Source organism: Hemitrygon akajei, chromosome 6 (assembly GCF_048418815.1).
Source record: "Hemitrygon akajei chromosome 6, sHemAka1.3, whole genome shotgun sequence".
NCBI classification, from domain to species: domain Eukaryota; kingdom Metazoa; phylum Chordata; class Chondrichthyes; order Myliobatiformes; family Dasyatidae; genus Hemitrygon; species Hemitrygon akajei.
In genome coordinates, this window is record NC_133129.1 from 174341426 (window position 1) to 174358416 (window position 16991).

General features: G+C 42.3%; 1 protein-coding gene across 1 annotated transcript in view; it reads left to right on the forward strand.

Moving 5' to 3' along the window:
* The window catches only part of ano1a (anoctamin 1, calcium activated chloride channel a), a 288477-nt gene that overhangs the window by 74311 nt on the left and 197175 nt on the right, over positions 1-16991 (forward strand). Inside the window, exon 3 of the mRNA XM_073049786.1 lies at positions 11590-11877. Within this exon, the coding sequence (XP_072905887.1) occupies positions 11590-11877 (288 nt within the window). The remainder of the gene's footprint in view (positions 1-11589; positions 11878-16991) is intronic.

Sequence of the window (16991 nt, forward strand, 5' to 3'; positions counted from 1 at the left end):
ATTAATGTGCAAAATTAGTGGATTCAGACTGGAAAGTTATTTTGTATTCGTGTCAAATGCAATATTTAATGTGAAGGATCATGAATAATGAAGGGAGAGTTTAAGTGGAAAGTGTGGCTGGCTGGATCACTATCTGTTTTCCTTCACAGCTAACAAAGTGTGCTTGAGATCCAATCATGAAAATTACTAAAATAAACTGTAAATGCTCAATCAAAAATAAAAAGAGAAAATGATTCCGGGATTGAAAGGCTTGTCATATGAAGAGTGTTTGATGGCTCTGGGCCTGCACTCACTGAAGTTCAGAAGGATGAGGGGTGACCTCATTGAAGCCTATCTAATGTTGTAGGGCATTGAAAGAGTGGACTCTCCCACCACTCTCCTGTGGTGGGAGAGTCTAAGACCAGAGGACACAGCCTCAGAATAGAGGAACATCCATTTAAAACAGATGTAGAGGAATTTCTTTAGCCAGACAGTGGTGAATCTGAGGAATCTGGTGCCACAGGTGGCTGCGGAGGGCAAGTCATTAGGTGTATTTATGGCAGGGGTTGATAGATTCTTGATTGGTCAGGGCATGAACCGATTCAGGGAGAAGGCAGGAAACTGAGAGGGAAAATGGATCAGCCATGATGAAATAGTGGAACAGACTCGATGGGCCAATGGCCTAATTCTGCTCCTATATCTTATGGTTTTATAAAATGCTGGAGGTACTCAACAGGTTGGGTAGTATTTCTAAGAAAAATAGCAGTTAACATGTCAGGTCAAAGACTCTTCATCAGAGCAATCCTTTCAACCAACCTGAAACACTTTTGCCACAGATGTGGTCTGGCCTGCAGAGTATTTCTAGAATTATCTATTTTTATTTGACTTGGAGACCAACTGTCTTGGATTATAGAAGAACGTCCAAGTAACCGTGTGTATTTAATGTTATAAGATTAACATTCTGCTGCTTGTCAATTGTTCATCAATCATGGATCCTGTTATTGCAAGCAAGGCAGAATTTTCCTGTTCCAATGTTTTATTCCCTGTCATTTGGTATAGTTCCCGATGGGTATCCTTCTATTTGTTTTTGATTACTGATTCCAATAGTTTTCTCATACAAGACAAATATGGATTGGAGAGCATTGACATGAGATTCTGTAGATGCTGGAAAGCTTGAGCAAAGCACACAAAATGCTGGAGGAACTTAGCAGGTCAGGCAGCATCTATGGAGGTGAATAAACAGTTGATGCCCTGAGCCATGACCCTTCATCAGGTCTGGAAAGGCAAGGAGCAGAAGGCAGAATAAGAAGGAAGGAAGGGAGAGTACAATCTGGCAGGTTGGTGGGTGAGACCAGGTGAGGGAAGGGTGAAAAAGACCAGGTGGAGAAGGAGATCGATGTGAGAAACTTGGAATTTGAGAAGGATAAGGGAAGATCGGAGGTGTCAGTGTTGCAGATGAACAGGGGAAACTATGGAGCCATGAGGGAGGAGCTGGCCAAAGTTAACTGGACAGATATCCTAGCAGAAAAGACAGTGGAACAGCAATGGCAGGTATTCTTGGGAATAATACACAAGGTGCAAAATCAGTTCATCCCCCAGAGAAGGAAGGATTCAAAAGGGGGAAAGGGGCCACAGTGGTTGACAAAGGAAGTCAGAGATTGCATAGCATTAAAAAAAAGGAAATATGACAGAGCTAAGGTGAGTGGGAGGACAGATGATTGGGATTTTTTTAAGGAACAACAGAACTTAACTAAAAAGGCAATACGGGGAGAAAAAATGAGGTACGAACGCAAGCTAGCCAGGAATATAAAGGAAGATAGCAAAAGCTTTTTTAGGTATGTGAAGAGAAAGAAGATAGTTAAGAACAATGTTGGGCCCTTGAAGAATGAATTGGGTGAAATTGTTATGGGAAACAGAGAAATGGCAGAAGAATTTAATAAGTACTTTAGATCTGTCTTCACTAGGGAAGACACAAGCAATCTCCCAGATGTATGGATGGGCCAAGGACATAGGGTAACAGAGGAAATGAAACAGATTGACATTAGGAAGGAAACAGTGATGAGTAGACTGATGGGACTGAAGGCTGACAAATCCCCAGGTCCAGATGGTCTGCATCCTAGGGTACTAAAGGTGGTGGCCCTGGAAATTGCGGATGCATTGGTAATCATTTTCCAATGTTCCTTAGATTCAGGATCAGTTCCTGAGGATTGGAGAATGGCTAATGTTATCCCACTTTTTAAGAAAGTAGGGAGGGAGAAAACAGAGAACTATCGTCCTGTCAGCCTAATATCAGTAGTGGGGAAGATGCTAGAGTCCATATTAAAGATGAAATAGTGGCATATCTAGATAGCAGTGGTAGGATTGGGCCAAGCCAGCATGGATTTACCAAGGGCAAATCATGCTTGACTAATCTATTGGAGTTTTTCGAGGATGTAACCAGGAAGTTAGACAAGGGAGATCCAGTGGTTTTCAGAAGGCATTTGATAAGGTCCCACATAGGAGATTGGTGGGTAAAATCAGAGCTCATGGCATTGGGGGGAAGATATTGACATGGATAGAAAACTGGTTGGCAGATAGAAAGCAAAGGGTAATGGTGAATGGGTGTTTCTCGGAATGGCAGGTGGTGACTAGTGGGGTGCCACAGGGCTCGGTATTGGGACCACAGCTGTTTATGATTTACATCAACGATTTAGATGAAGGCATTGAGAATAACATCAGCAAGTTTGCTGATGATACTAAGCTGGGTGGCAGTGTGACGTGATGAGGATGTTAGGAGAATTCAGGGTGACTTGGATAGGCTGAGTGAGTGGGCAGATACTTGGCAGATGACGTTTAATGTGAATAAGTGTGAGGTTATCCACTTTGGGAGTAAGAACAGGAAGGCAGATTATTATCTGAACGGTGTAGAGCTAGGTAAGGGAGAAATACAAAGAGATCTAGGAGTCCTTGTTCATCAGTCACTGAAGGTGAATGAGCAAGTGCAGCAGGCAGTGAAGAAGGCTAATGGAATGTTGGCCTTTATTACAAAGGGAATTGAGTACAAGAGCAAGGAAATCCTTTTGCATTTGTACAGGGCCCTGGTGTGACCACACCTGGAGTATTGTGTACAGTTTTGGTCTCCAGGGTTAAGGAAGGACATCCTGGCTATAGAGAAAGTGCAGCGTAGATTCACGAGGTTAATTCCTGGGATGTCTGGACTGTCTTACACAGAGAGTTTAGAGAGACTGGGCTTGTACACGCTGGAATTAAGGAGATTGAGAGGGGATCTGATTGAAACATATAAGATTATTAAGGGATTGGACAAAATAGAGGCAGCAAATATGTTCCAGATGCTGGGAGAGTCCAGTACCAGAGGGCATGGTTTGAGAATAAGGGGTAGGTCATTTAGGACAGAGTTAAGGAAAAACTACTTCTCCCAGAGAGTTGTGGGGGTCTGGAATGCACTGTCTCGGAAGGCAGTGGAGGCCAATTCTCTGGATGCTTTCAAGAAGGAGCTAGATAGGCATCTTATGGATAGGGGAATCAAGGGATATGGGGACAAGGCAGGAACCGGGTATTGATAGTAGATGATCAGCCATGATCTCAGAATGGCGGTGCAGGCTCGAAGGGCTGAATGGTCTACTTCTGCACCTATTGTCTATAACTGTTAGTGCCCACTCTTCTTTCCCCATCAGCTCTAATCTTCTCACATTGACACCCTTCCTCATCCTGGTCCCTCACCTGGTCTCACTTATCACCTGCCAACTTGTACTCCTGCCCCACCCCTTATTCAGTCCTGATGATGGGTCACAGCCCAAAATGTCAACTTTTTATTCCCCTCCTTAAATGCTTCCTGACCTCCTTGAGTGCCTACAGCATTTTGTGTTACAATGTATTTGATTAGCTAATTTCATTAACATGCCCTTCATCCCCAGCTGGCCTCTCGGACACTTCTTTCTTCTTCAAATATATTACCTTCCTTTTCCTTGCCTTTCCCATTGCAATTCTAATTTGGTTAATTGGGTGTCAGTCAAAGTTCTCAAATATTACAAATGTGCTTTCATTTTTATACTGTTGGTGTTTTCCTTTTAATTCCACATTTGGTCTATTTCCTATTTATTCTCGTGTTTTACTCAGTTCCTTTGAGATTATGACAATTAAGTTTCCAGTGAGTATGGCCAGTGAGTTGCAATTTGATTGCTAACCATCAAATGTGTACAATTGGAAGATTCCTGCAATCTTGCCCATGAAGCTCATCTCAACATAATCTAGACAAGCAGATATTTATTTCTTTGGATTAAAGTTTCTTCCAATTGCCAAATAATAAAACTTAGAAAAAATACAACATTGCCTAAAGCAGTACTAGGTGATTAAATCATTCGATGAATACCCGAAAGGTCCTTCTGATCCAGGGCACTTTGTGCATTCATATCCCACAATGACTGTACTTGGAGGAACTCAACAGGTCAGGCTTGTGTAGATCATGTTGAGATTAATTCTGTGTACTGCTCAGCCAAAGAAGTGCTTAATTGAAGGAAATTCAGTTAAAGTGTACACTAATAATTAATGAAGAAAATTTAGCTGGGCCACTAACAATAATACCTTATTCTGTTATGTAATGGTCATCCAAGAGAGCAGATTTGACCTTGGTTTAGCATGTCCTCACAGCATTCCTTCAGTAAAGCACTAGGACAGAAGCCTTCTCCTTTAGAAATTAAATCTATGGAGTGAGACTTGATCCCAAAACATTCTGACCCGCAGCCAATGGTCTTAACCATTGGACTACCATGCAGTATGTGAAATTCACATTTCTAATCAATGGTTGATTATCTAATCAATATTACTGTATTACTATTTTAGGATTTAAAGAAAAAGAAACAATTTAAGCCTTGGACTAGTGAAATGATCACCTTTCATCACTATGCAAAGTGTCAATGTCTTGTAGGGAGAGAAAATGAAACCTCTTGAGCTAGACTGGCAGTGGAACTAAAACAACTCCAGTAATCTGCCTCAGCTGCTTCCATTCATCACTCTGAGACCAGAAGTCCATGCACTTTATTCCTTTAATAAGATACCAATAAGATATATAAGAATATCTTGCATACCCAGAAAATAAATAATGCCTTCAGGTTAGAAGGTGGATGAGGCCACCATCAGAGTGGAGGAGTAACACTTTTTCTTCTGTCTGGGTAGCCTCTGACTTGATGGAATGAATATTGATTTCTCTTGCAATTCTAATTTGGTTAATTGGGTGGAATGAATATTGATAACTTTTTTCCAACCCCTCCCCTCTTCCTCTATTCCCCACTCTTGACTTTTTACCTCTTCGCACCTGCTGATCACTTCCCTCCTTCCCTTTCTCCTATGGTCCATTCTCCTCCCCTTCTTCAGATTCCTTCTTCTCCAGCCCTTGACCTTTCCCACTCACCTGTCTTCACCAACACCTTCCAGTTAGCCTCGTTCCACTTCCCCACCTTTTTCATTCTGGTGTCTTCCCCCTTGTTGCTGTATTTGAATGTGCACAGTAATTTGAATGTGCACAGAATAAGGTAATTGAACTTGCAGCACGGTTACAGATTGGCAGGTATGATGTCGTAGGCATCACTGAATCATGGCTGAAAGAAAACTTAAGGCAGGGGCTTAACATCCAAGGATACACACTTTACTGAAAGGACAGGCAGGAAGGCAGATAGGGCAGCATTGCTCTGTTCGTTTTAAAAAAATGAAATGTAACCATTAGAGAGAGGTGACATGGGGTCCGAAAGTGTTGAATCTTTGTGTACAGAGCTAAGGAACTGCAAGGGTAAAAAGACCCGATGGGAGTTGTACACAGAACCCCCCCCCCCCCAAAACAGTCATAGGATGTGGCCTACAAATTATAATGGGATACAGAAAATGTATGCCAAAAAGGCAATGTTACAATAGTCATGAGGGACTTCAATATGTAAGTAGATTGGGAAAATCAGGTTAGTGCTGGATTCCAGGAGGGGAATTTCTAGAGTGCCTATGAGATGGCTTTTAGAGAAGCCTGTGGTTGAACCCACTAGAGGATCAGCTATTCTGGACTGGTTGTCGTGAAATGAACCAGTATTGATTAGAGAGCTTAGGGTAAAAGAATCCTTAGGAGAGGGTGATTGCAATGTGATAGAATCTACCTTGAAATTTGAGAAGGAGAAGCTAAAGTCAGATGTATCCATAATGGAATAAAGGGAATTACAGAGGCATGAGAGAGGAGTTGGCCTGAATTGATTGGAAAAGAACACTGGCAAAGATGATGGCAGAGCAGCACTGGCTGGAACTTCTGGAAACAATTCAGAAGGAACAGGATATATCCATCCCAAAGAGGAAGGAATATTCTAAGTGAAAGGTGACATTACAGTGGGTAAAAAGCGAAGTCAAACCAACATAAAAGCCAGAGAGGACGTGTAATAGAGTAAACATTAGTGTGGAAGTTTGGGAAGTTGGTTTTTTGAAAACCAACCAAAGGCGACTAAAAATTCATTAAGAGTGGTAAGAAGGGATATGACAGTGGACCACTGAAAAATGATGCTGGAGGTAGTAATGGGGGACAAGGAAATGGCAGATGAAATGAGTAAGTATTTTGCATCAGTCTTCACTGTGGAAGTCACTAGCAGCATGGGAGAAGTTCCAGGAGTCAGGGGTCATGAAGTGTGTGAAATTACCATAACTAGAGAGAAGGTTCTTGGGAAACTGAAAGGTCTGAAGGTAGGTAAGTCACCTGGACCAGATGGTGTACACCCCGGAGTTCTGAAAGAGGTGGCTGAAGAGATTGTGGAAGCATTAGTAATTATCTTTCAAGAATCACTAGATTCTGAAATGATTCCAGAAGACTGGAAAATTACAAATGTCACTCCACTTTTCAAGAAGGGACAGAAGAAGAAGAAAAGAAATTATAGGCCAGTTAGTCTGACTTCAGTGGTTGGGAAGATGTTGGAGTTGATTATTAAGGATGAGGTCTCAGGGCACTTGGAAGCAGATGATAAAATAGGCAATAGTCAGCATGGTTTCCTCAAGGGAAGATCTTGCCTGACAAATCTGTTGGAATTCTTTGGGGGAAAAAATAACAAGCAGGATAGCCAAAGGAGAATTGGTGGATATTATGTACTTGGATTTTCAGAAGGCTTTTGACAAGGTGCCACAAATGAGGCTGTGTAACAAGTTAAGAGCCCATGGTATTACAGGAAAGTTTCTAGCATGGATAAAGCAGTGGCTGATTGGCAGGAGGCAAAGAGTGGGAATAAAGGGAGCCTTTTCTGGTTGGCTGCTGGTGACTAGTGGTTTTCCACAGGAGTCTGTGTTGGAACCTGTTTTTTTAATGTTATATGTTAATGATTTAGATGATGAAACTAATTACTCTGTTGCAAAGTTGCAGATAATATGAAGATGGGTGGAGGGGCAAGTATTTTTGAGGAAGTAGAGAGGCTACAGAAAGACGGACAGATTATTAGAATGGACAAACTAGTGGCAGGTAGAATACGGTGTCAGGAAGAGTATGGTCATGCACTTTGGTAGAAGCTATGAAAAGGTTGACTATTTTCTAAATGGAGGGGAAAATACAAAAAGAAACTGAGGTGCAAAGGAACTTGGGAGTCCTTGTGCAGGATTCGCTGAAGGTGAATTTGCAGGTTAAGTTTGTAGTGTTAGCATTTATTTCAAGACTAGAAAATAAAAGCAAGGATGTAATGTTGAGTCTTTATAAAGCACTAGTGAGGCCACACTTAGGCTATTATGAGCAGTTTTGGGCCCCTTATCATAGAATGTGCTAAAACTGGAGAGCGCTCAAAGGAGATTCACAAAAATGATTCCAGGATTGAATGCCTTGTCCAATGAAGAGTGTTTGATGGCTCTGGGCCAGTATTCGCTAGAACTCAGAAGAATGAGGAGTGACCTCATTGAAACCTGTTAAATGGTGAAAGGCCTTGATAGAGTGGATGTGGAGGGGATGTTTCCCTTGGTAGGAGAGTCTAAGGCCAGAGGTCACAGCCTTAAAATAGAGAGGTTCCCTATTAGAATGGAGATGAGGAGGAAAATTCTTTTGCCAGAGAGTGGTGAATCTGTGGAATTCTTTGTCATAGGTGTCTGTGGAGGCCGCCTTTATATAATTTTAAGGCAGAGCTTGATAGTTTCTTAATTGCTCAGGGCATGTAGGGACATGGGGAGAAAACAGTAGAATGGAACTGAGGAAAATTGGATCAGCCATGATGAAATGGCAGAGCAGTCTCAGTGGGCTAAATGGCCTAATTCTGCTCCAATATCATGTGATCTTCCTCCTCAGTCCTGAAGAAGGGTCTCGGCCCAAAATGTTGACTGTACTCATTTGCATAGATGTTGCCTGGTTCTGAGTTCCTCCAGAGGTAGGTAGCTAGGGGTGTGTGTGTGTGTGTGTGTGTGTGTGTGTGTGTGTGTGTGTGTGTGTGTGTGTGTGTGTGTGTGTGTGTGTGTGTGTGTGTGTGTGTGTGTGTGTGTGTGTGTGTGTGTGTGTGTGTGTGTGTGTGTGTGTGTGTGTGTGTGTGATAACACCCTATATGGTTTGTGTTTCAAGCCCCATACTTTGAAGAATGCCTGTGACCATTGTCCATCTATTACTTGAAATATGGATGAGACTTAATCATTTAGTTAAATAAATGTTAGAACATAAAACAGCAACTGGCCCTTCAGCTCATTGTGTCTGTGCTGACCATCATGCCAATCCAAACTATCCCCACCTCCCTGCACATGGTCTGTGTTCTTCTGTTCATTATCTGATTACATGTGTCAAAATGTCTTTCAAATATTGATTTTGTATTTGCCCCTACCAGAGCAGTGCAACAAGCTAAAAGAGGAGTTCCAAGTAAATTTATTATCAAGTACGTGTATCATCATATACAACCCGTAGTGTATTTGGACTTCCAAAAGGCATTTGACAAGGTGCCACACCAAAGATTATTACTTAAAGTAAAAAATCATGGGATTGGGGATAATATTCTGGCATGGGTGGAGGATTGGCTTTCTAACAGAAAACAGAGAGTTGGGATAAATGGTTTATTCTCAGACTGGCAGTTGGTGACTGGTGGTGTTCCGCAGGGGTCGGTGTTGGGACCCCAACTCTTTACAATCTATATTAATGATTTGGAGAAAGGGACTAAGTGCAACGTATCGAAGTTTGCTGATGACACAAAGATGGGAGGGAGTGTAATGAGTGCGGAGGACATTGAAACCCTGCAGGGGGACATAGATAGGCTGAGTGATTGGGCAGACATTTGGCAGATGAAATATAATACTGACAAGTGTGAGGTCTTGCACTTCGGCAGGAAAAATAATAGAGCAAGTTATTATCTAAATGGAGAGAAACTGGAAAGTGCTTCTGTGCAAAGGGATCTGGGGGTCCTGGTGCAGGAAACACAAAAAGTTAGTATGCAAGTGCAGCAGGTGGTCAAGAAGGCCAATGGAATGCTGGCTTTTATTGCTAGGGGGATGAAGTATAAGAACAGGGAGGTCTTACTGCAGTTGTACCGGGTATTGGTAAGACCACACCTGGAGTACTGCGTGCAGTTCTGGTGTCCATATTTAAGAAAGGACATACTGGCTCTCGAGGCAGTGCAGAGAAGGTTCACTAGGTTAATTCCGGGGATGGGTGGGTTGATGTATGATGAGAGGTTGAGTAGATTGGGACTCTACTCATTGGAGTTCCAAAGAATGAGAGGCGATCTTATTGAAATATATAAGATTGTGAAAGGGCTTGATCGGGTGGATGCGGGGAGAATGTTCCCAATGATGGGTGAAACTAGGACTAGGGGGCATAATCTTAAAATAAGGGGATGCCATTCCAGGACTGAGATGCGGAGAAATTTCTTCACTCAGAGGGTAGTGGGGCTGTGGAATTTACTGCCCCAGAGAGCTGTGGAAGCTACTACACTCAATAAATTCAAAACGGAGATAGACATTTTCCTGGATAAAAATGGCATTAGGGGATACGGTGAGCGAGCAGGTAAGTGGACATGAGGCTAGGTTTAGATCAGCCATGTGATCTCCTGGACCAGTTTTCAATAGCCTGGATGGGTCGGAGAGGAATTTTCCAGATTTTTTCTCCTCAATTGGCAAATCGTTTTTTTTTCCCTGGGTGATCACATGGGTTTGGGCGGGATGAATAATAAAATAAAATGGGCGGCATGGTGCCCTGTTGGTTGGCACTGTTGCCTTGTGGGATTCGGTGAAAACTAGAGTTAAGATTGGATCAGCCATGATCTTGTTGAATGGCGGAGCAGGCTTGAGGGGCCGATTGGCCTACTCCTGCTCCTATCTCTTATGTTATGTCTTATGTTATCCATAACAGAATTATATCCAAAATAGAATCAATGGAAGACCGCAACAACTCACGAATTCAATTAAAGGCACAAGATGTAAACAATTTTAGTATCTTCTCTGGAGAGGTTAGAGTAATAAAGCCATACTTTCTGCTGAAGTTTCTGAGATTCACAAGTGGAAGAATGATGGTTGCTGAAACCTCAGGAAAACTTCCCTATAGCAGTGCGATCAAGACAGAACACAATATGTGGCCTCACCAACAATGTGTACGACTGCAACATAACATCCTAACTGCTCTATTCGGTGCCCTGACTGATGAAGGTCAGCGTGCCGGAAGATTTATTCAGCACCCTCTCTACTTGCCATATTCAGCCTGTTGGCTTGTTTTTTTTCTCTCTTTATGCACTGTTCTGGAGTATGATCAGTGAACATCTATGCGACGGCTGCTGGGAATTGCAGAACTGAAGCCTCCCTTGCCGACTTCTAAACGGAAACATGAACCTACAGGAAAGATGCCAATAAAAATGAAAGAATACAGATAAAACTTACAAGGATGTTGTTGGGACCTGAGTTATAGGGAAAGGCTGAGTAGGTTAGGACTTTATTGGAGAATGATATTTCATAGAGGTATATAAAATGGAGAGGTGTATATATAGGGTAAATGCAGGCAGACATTTTCTTCTGAAGTTGGTTGAGATTAGAACTAGAGGTGATTTGGTAAGGGTGAAAGGTGAAAAATTTGAGGGGAACCTGAAGGGGATCGTCTTCACTCAGAGGGTGGAGAGAATGTGGAATAAGTTGCCAGCATAAGGGGTGGATGCAGGTTTATTTGCAGCATTTAAGAGAAGTTTGGTCAAGTACATAAATGTGAGGGGTATGGATGACCATGGTCCAGATGTGGGTCGATACCACTTGACAGAAAAACAGTTGGGCCAAGGTGTCTGTTTCTGTGCCGTAGTGCTCTATGGCTCTATCAAGTTTCATCAATGATCTGTTGAACTTTGAGAATGAACCACACAAGAATTTGATTGGATATGTTGCGATGAGAATATGGTTAAAAATGAATTCCAAAGCAATTCTGCTTCCAGTAATGAAGCAATGGAAATTCAGTTGTGTATGGGAGGCCAGAATAGGAGGAAAGCAGTTCTTGAAGAAATTAAAGATGGACTTTCAAGATCATGTAGGGTTTTGAACTCTACTTCATTTAACTTGCCCAGGCCATGAAATCTGTTGACTTAGCCTGTAATCATGGGCTGTGTAATCTTTGAAGAGAAATAGCAAAAAGGAATTCCCATGTGAATATTTTCTTTTGTCGGTTCTTTTCAGATTTTGAACACCTTTACCGCAGACCCGGATGCTCGTCAGACTACTGGCTTGTACTTCCAAGATGGAAAGCGCCACGTGGATTATGTGTTGGTGTATCAATACAAGAAATCAAACCGCAAAGGGTTAAGTTCACGCCACCGGGGTTCAGTCGGTAGTCGGCAGCAGGATCTGGACGTTGATGGCAATCTGCAGCCAACGGATTTCCCGGAGGATGACCGGAGGCTGCGCCGGGAAGAGTTTGAACTAAATCTCCTTGATGCTGGACTGGAACTGGAGAGCGATGAAGAGGTAATGTCCCATTTGCTCATGTTAGTACTGAGTTTCTGGGTTCTCTAGCTGGTTATGAGTTAACTTTCAAGCTATCTTTTTAGGGATGACTTTCATACTTTGTGTAGACATCTTAAATGGGGGAGTCCTGAGGAAGGAAGCCATTGCATTGGATATTCTGCTAATTATAATGAAGAACAGTTGGTCAAATTCTTTTGCTAAGCCTTTGTGGAAAATCTTAACAAGTCTGATCAGTAGATTAATGTGGTATATAATCTGGAATATGGAGAGTAGAATTTTAAAGGGCTAGAAAGGTGAACTAATTTTGACCTCCAATTAATCCATGTTTCTATCAGCCAAAACATGATTGAATTAAAATCCTACTATTTGCTACAGGTATTGAATGAATATTATCAGCCACATTTACTTCACGCCATAGTGCAGTTACGAATGTCCCTTAAATCCAAGGGCACAATAGTGAGCTGTATTGATAAGCTAAGTTCCCATAGCTAATTACGATGAGTTAATACCTCACTTAAAGAAAGAAGAATTTGCAATGTATTAAGCGTGTGCTTGTTCATATTGCTCAGTGTATTTTCCCTGCTGGTGTTTGATCATGTCAGCATTCCAATAAGTATGGACCAAAGACTCTGCTCTGGAAAGACACCATCCTACCTCACTGTTATTTTTCATACTTGGTCCAAATGCGTGGATATTTTCAGTCCGAACTGACTCAAGAATCTGGATTCTGGCACCCTCATGAAGCCAGTGGCTATTTTAAGATGGATTTTTTTAGATATACTATTGTCCAGCTGTGAACACTAATCCTCATTTTGAATTTTCCAGCTTATGCTCAGATATCCAATGGAAGTATGATTCAAAGTAAATTTATTATCAAGACACATTTGTTACCCTGAGATTTATTTTCTTCAGGCATTCTCAGTAGAACAAAGAAATACAATAGAATCAATTAAAAACTGCGCACTCTGACAAACGACCAGTATGCAAAAGAAGACAAACTGTGCAAATAGAAATAAATAAACAATACTGAGAACAAGAATTGTAGAGTCCTTGAAAGTGAATCCATAGGTTGTGTTCAGCGATCTGTTCAGTGTTGAGGTGTGTGAAGTTACCTACAGTGATTCAGGAACCTGGTGGTTGAAGGTAATAACTGTTACTGATTGCCGTTAACATTTCAACAGAATCAGCTTTCTGACAAATTAACAGAGATCATTACCTACACTCTCACACTACTGTCTATCTTCATCAAAGGACCATAAGGTATCGAAGCAGAATTAAGCCACTCAGCCTGTCATGTCTGCTGCACCATTCCATCATGGCTGATTCATTATCCTCCCAATCCCATACTCCTGCCTTCTCCCTGTAACCTTTGACACCCTGACTAGCCAAAAACCCATCGACCTCTACTTTAAATATATTCAATGACTTGACCTCCACAGCCATCTGTTAGAATGAATTCCACAGATTCACCACCCTCTGGCTAAAGAGATTCTGTTCTAAATGGACATCCCTCTACTGAGGCTGCAGACTCATCAACTATAGGAAACATTCTACTCCACTTTGGCCCTATGTAGGCCTTCCAATATTAGATACACTTCAATGAGATCCGCCCTTCCCCCTCCCACATTCTTAAAAGCTTCAGCTAATACAGGCCCAAAGTGACCAAACACTTCTCGTATATTAACCGTCTAATTCCCAGGATCATTCTTGTGAACTTCCTGTGGTCCCTTTCCTAAGCCAGCGTATCTCTTAGATAAGGGGTTCAAAACTGCTCACAGTACTCCAGTGCAAATTGATCAATGCCTTCTAAAGATACAGCATGCAGATATTTTAGTCCTCTCAAAATTAATACTAACGTTGCATTTACCTTCCTTACCACCAACTTAACCTGCAAGTTAACCATTAGGGAGTCCTGCACAAGGACTCCCCAAGTCCCTTTGCACCTCTGATTTTTGATTTTTCTCCCCACTTAGAAAATAATAGATCTCTACAAGTCCTTCTGCAGTCTCCCTGCTTTCTCAACACTACCTACCCGTGTAAAAGATGTCCTCCTCTTTTAAAGCATCAGAGATGTCCTCTTTCTTTAAAGAATAGGGTTTTCCTCCCTCTACTACTGACGCTGCCCTCACCTAAATCTCCTCCATTTCCCATACATCTGTGCTCACCCCATCTTCCCGCCATTGTAAAAGTGATACAGTCCCTCTTGTCCTTGCCTACCATCCCATCAGCCTCTGCATACGACACAATCTTCCGCAACTTCTGCCATCTCCGAAAGAATCCTATCACTAAGCATGTCTTTATCACACCCCTCCCTCCGTTTTCCACGTGGATCGTTCCTTCCTCGATTCCTTGTCCATTTTTCCTCCCCACTAATCTCCCTGCAGCACTTATCCCTGCAAGCGTCCTATACCTACCCATACACCTCCTCCCTCACCTTCATTCAGAGCCCCAAACATTCCTTCCAGGTGAGGTAATGCTTCACCTGCGAATCTGCTGGTGTTGTCTTTTATGCCCTGTGCTCCTGACTTCTCCCCTACACTGGTGAGACCCATCCTAAATTGGGGTCTGTTTTGTCAAGTATCTCTGCACCATCCTCCAAAAGTGGACCTTCCTGGTGGCCAAATATTTTAATTCCTATTCCCATTCCCATTCTGACATGTCAATCCAGGGTCTCAGCTTGTGCCCAGATGAATCTACCCCCAGGGTGGAGGAGCAACACCTTGTATTCCTTCTGGGTACCCTCCAACCTGATGGTATGAATAGTGATTTCTCCTTCTGATTATCAAAATTCCTCCCCACTCACCCATCCTCTTTCCCACTCTGACCTTTTTACTACTTCTCACTTGCCTATTACTTCCCCTTGGGTCCCCTCCTTCCCTGTCTCCTGTTGTCCGTTTTTATCTCCTGTCAGATTCTTTCTTCTTCTAGCTAGCCTCTTTCTCCTCCTCCCCACCTTATAATTCAGGGGCCTCTCCCCTTCCCTCTCAATCCTGAAAATGGATCTCAGCCCAAAACATTGATGGTTTACTCTTTTCTATAGATGCTACCTGACCCACGGAATCCTCCAGCGTTTTCTGTGTGTTGCTTTGGATTTCCAGCATCTGCAGAATTTTTTTTTTCATGTTTGTAATTTACTACCTGCCCCTCCACCTTTCTTTATACTTTCTGCAAACTAGAACACAAAGCTGTCATCAAAATTGTTGACATATATCGTGAAGGGAAGCTGTCCCTGTGGAACTCTGCTAGTCACTGGCAGCCAATCAGAATAGGCACACCTTATTCTGAATCTTTGCCACATGAGTCTGCCGATCTTCTATCCATGCTGGTATCTTTCCTGTAATACCATAGGCTCTTATCTTGTTAAGCAGCCTCATATGTGGCACCTTGTCTGTCAAAGGCCTTCTAAAGATCCAAGTAAACAACATCCGTTGACTGTCCTGTCTATCCTGCCTGTTATTTCCTCAAAGAATTCCAACATTTTTAAGGCAAGATTACCCCTTAAGGAAGCCATGCTGACTTTGGCCTACTTTATCACTGGCCTCCAAGTACCCCAAGATGTCATCCTTCATAATGGACTCCACTGAAGTCAGGATAACTGGCCGATAATTTTCTTTCTTCTGCCTCCATCCCTTAAGGAGTGAAGTGACATTTGCAATTTTCCAGTCCACCAGAACTGTTGTAATTTTTTGGAAGAACATTACTAATTCCTCCTCAATCTCTTTAGCTACCTCCTTCAGAGCCCTGGGCTAGAGTCTGTCTGGTCCAGGTGACTTACCTACTTTCAGATCCATCAGCTCCGAGCACCTCCTTAGTAATAGCAGCTACACTCATTTCTGCCCCCTAACACTCTTGAATTTCAGACACACTGCTAGTGTCTTCCACAGTTAAGACAGTCACAAAATAGTTATTAAGATTGTCTGCAGTTTCTTCATCTTCCATTACTACCTCTCCAGCATCATTTTCCAGTGGTACAATATCTACTCTCTCCTCTTTTACTCATCATATGTCTGAGGGTGGGGGGGGGGGGAACATTTTATAATCACTTCTGTATCACTGGCTAGCTTACCTTTATATTTAATCTTTTCTCTCATGTTTTTTTTAGTTCCCTCTGGTTTTTAAAAGTTCTCCCAATCCTCTAACTTCCCACTAATTTTAGCTATATTATATGCCTTCAAATGTTTGCTTTTATGCTGCCTTTCATTTCCTTTGTCAGCCATGTTTGCCTCATCCTCCCTTTAGAATGCTTCTTCATCTATCCTGTGCTTTCTGAATTATGCCCAGAAACTCCAGCCATTGCTGTTCTGCCAGCATCCCCGGTAGTTTTTCCTTCCAATCAACTTTGGCCAACTTGTCTCTCATGCCTCTGTAATTCCCTTTACACAATTCTAATACTAATACATCTGACTTTAGCTTCTATCATTTTATGATCACTACTCTCCTAAAGGTTCTTTTACCTTAAGCTCCCTGATGAAAACTGGTTCATTTCACAACACCCTGTCCTGAATTGCCTTTGCCCTGGTGGGCTCAATGACAAACTGCTCTAAAAAGAAATCTCACAGGCACACTACAAATTCCCTCTCTCGGGATATAGCACCAAACTGATTTTCCCAAAATAACTGCATTCTGAAATCCCCACATGACTATTGTAACACTGCCCTTATTACATGCCTTTTTACCTCCCATTGAAATTTATATTTCATATCCTGGCTACTGTTTGTGGGCTAACTCCCATTAGGGCCTTTTTACCCTTGCATTTTCTCAACTCTACCCGCAAACCACTGTTTTGGAAACAGGTGGTTGTTGCCTTTACTTTCCGCAGTGATAGAAGCCTTGTGATTTGCCTGACCAAAGTGTCTGCCACATGACCTTCCATCCCCTTGGTGACCTTCATCATCTGTTGCCAATTTCCTTGTCCTTGTCTGCCAAATACCGGACTAAATCTGTATGGATAACCCCTGAACTATTGGCCCATTCCATAATATTTTGGCCCGTTTTGTTCTGAGGCAAGAACACCATTTCTGATCCTCTGTCAAATTCCAATTTTTGATTTCTCAAATAAAAGCAAGTGCAAATGGCAAAGGGACAGGAAATGATTCATTTTTCCCAAAAAAGAA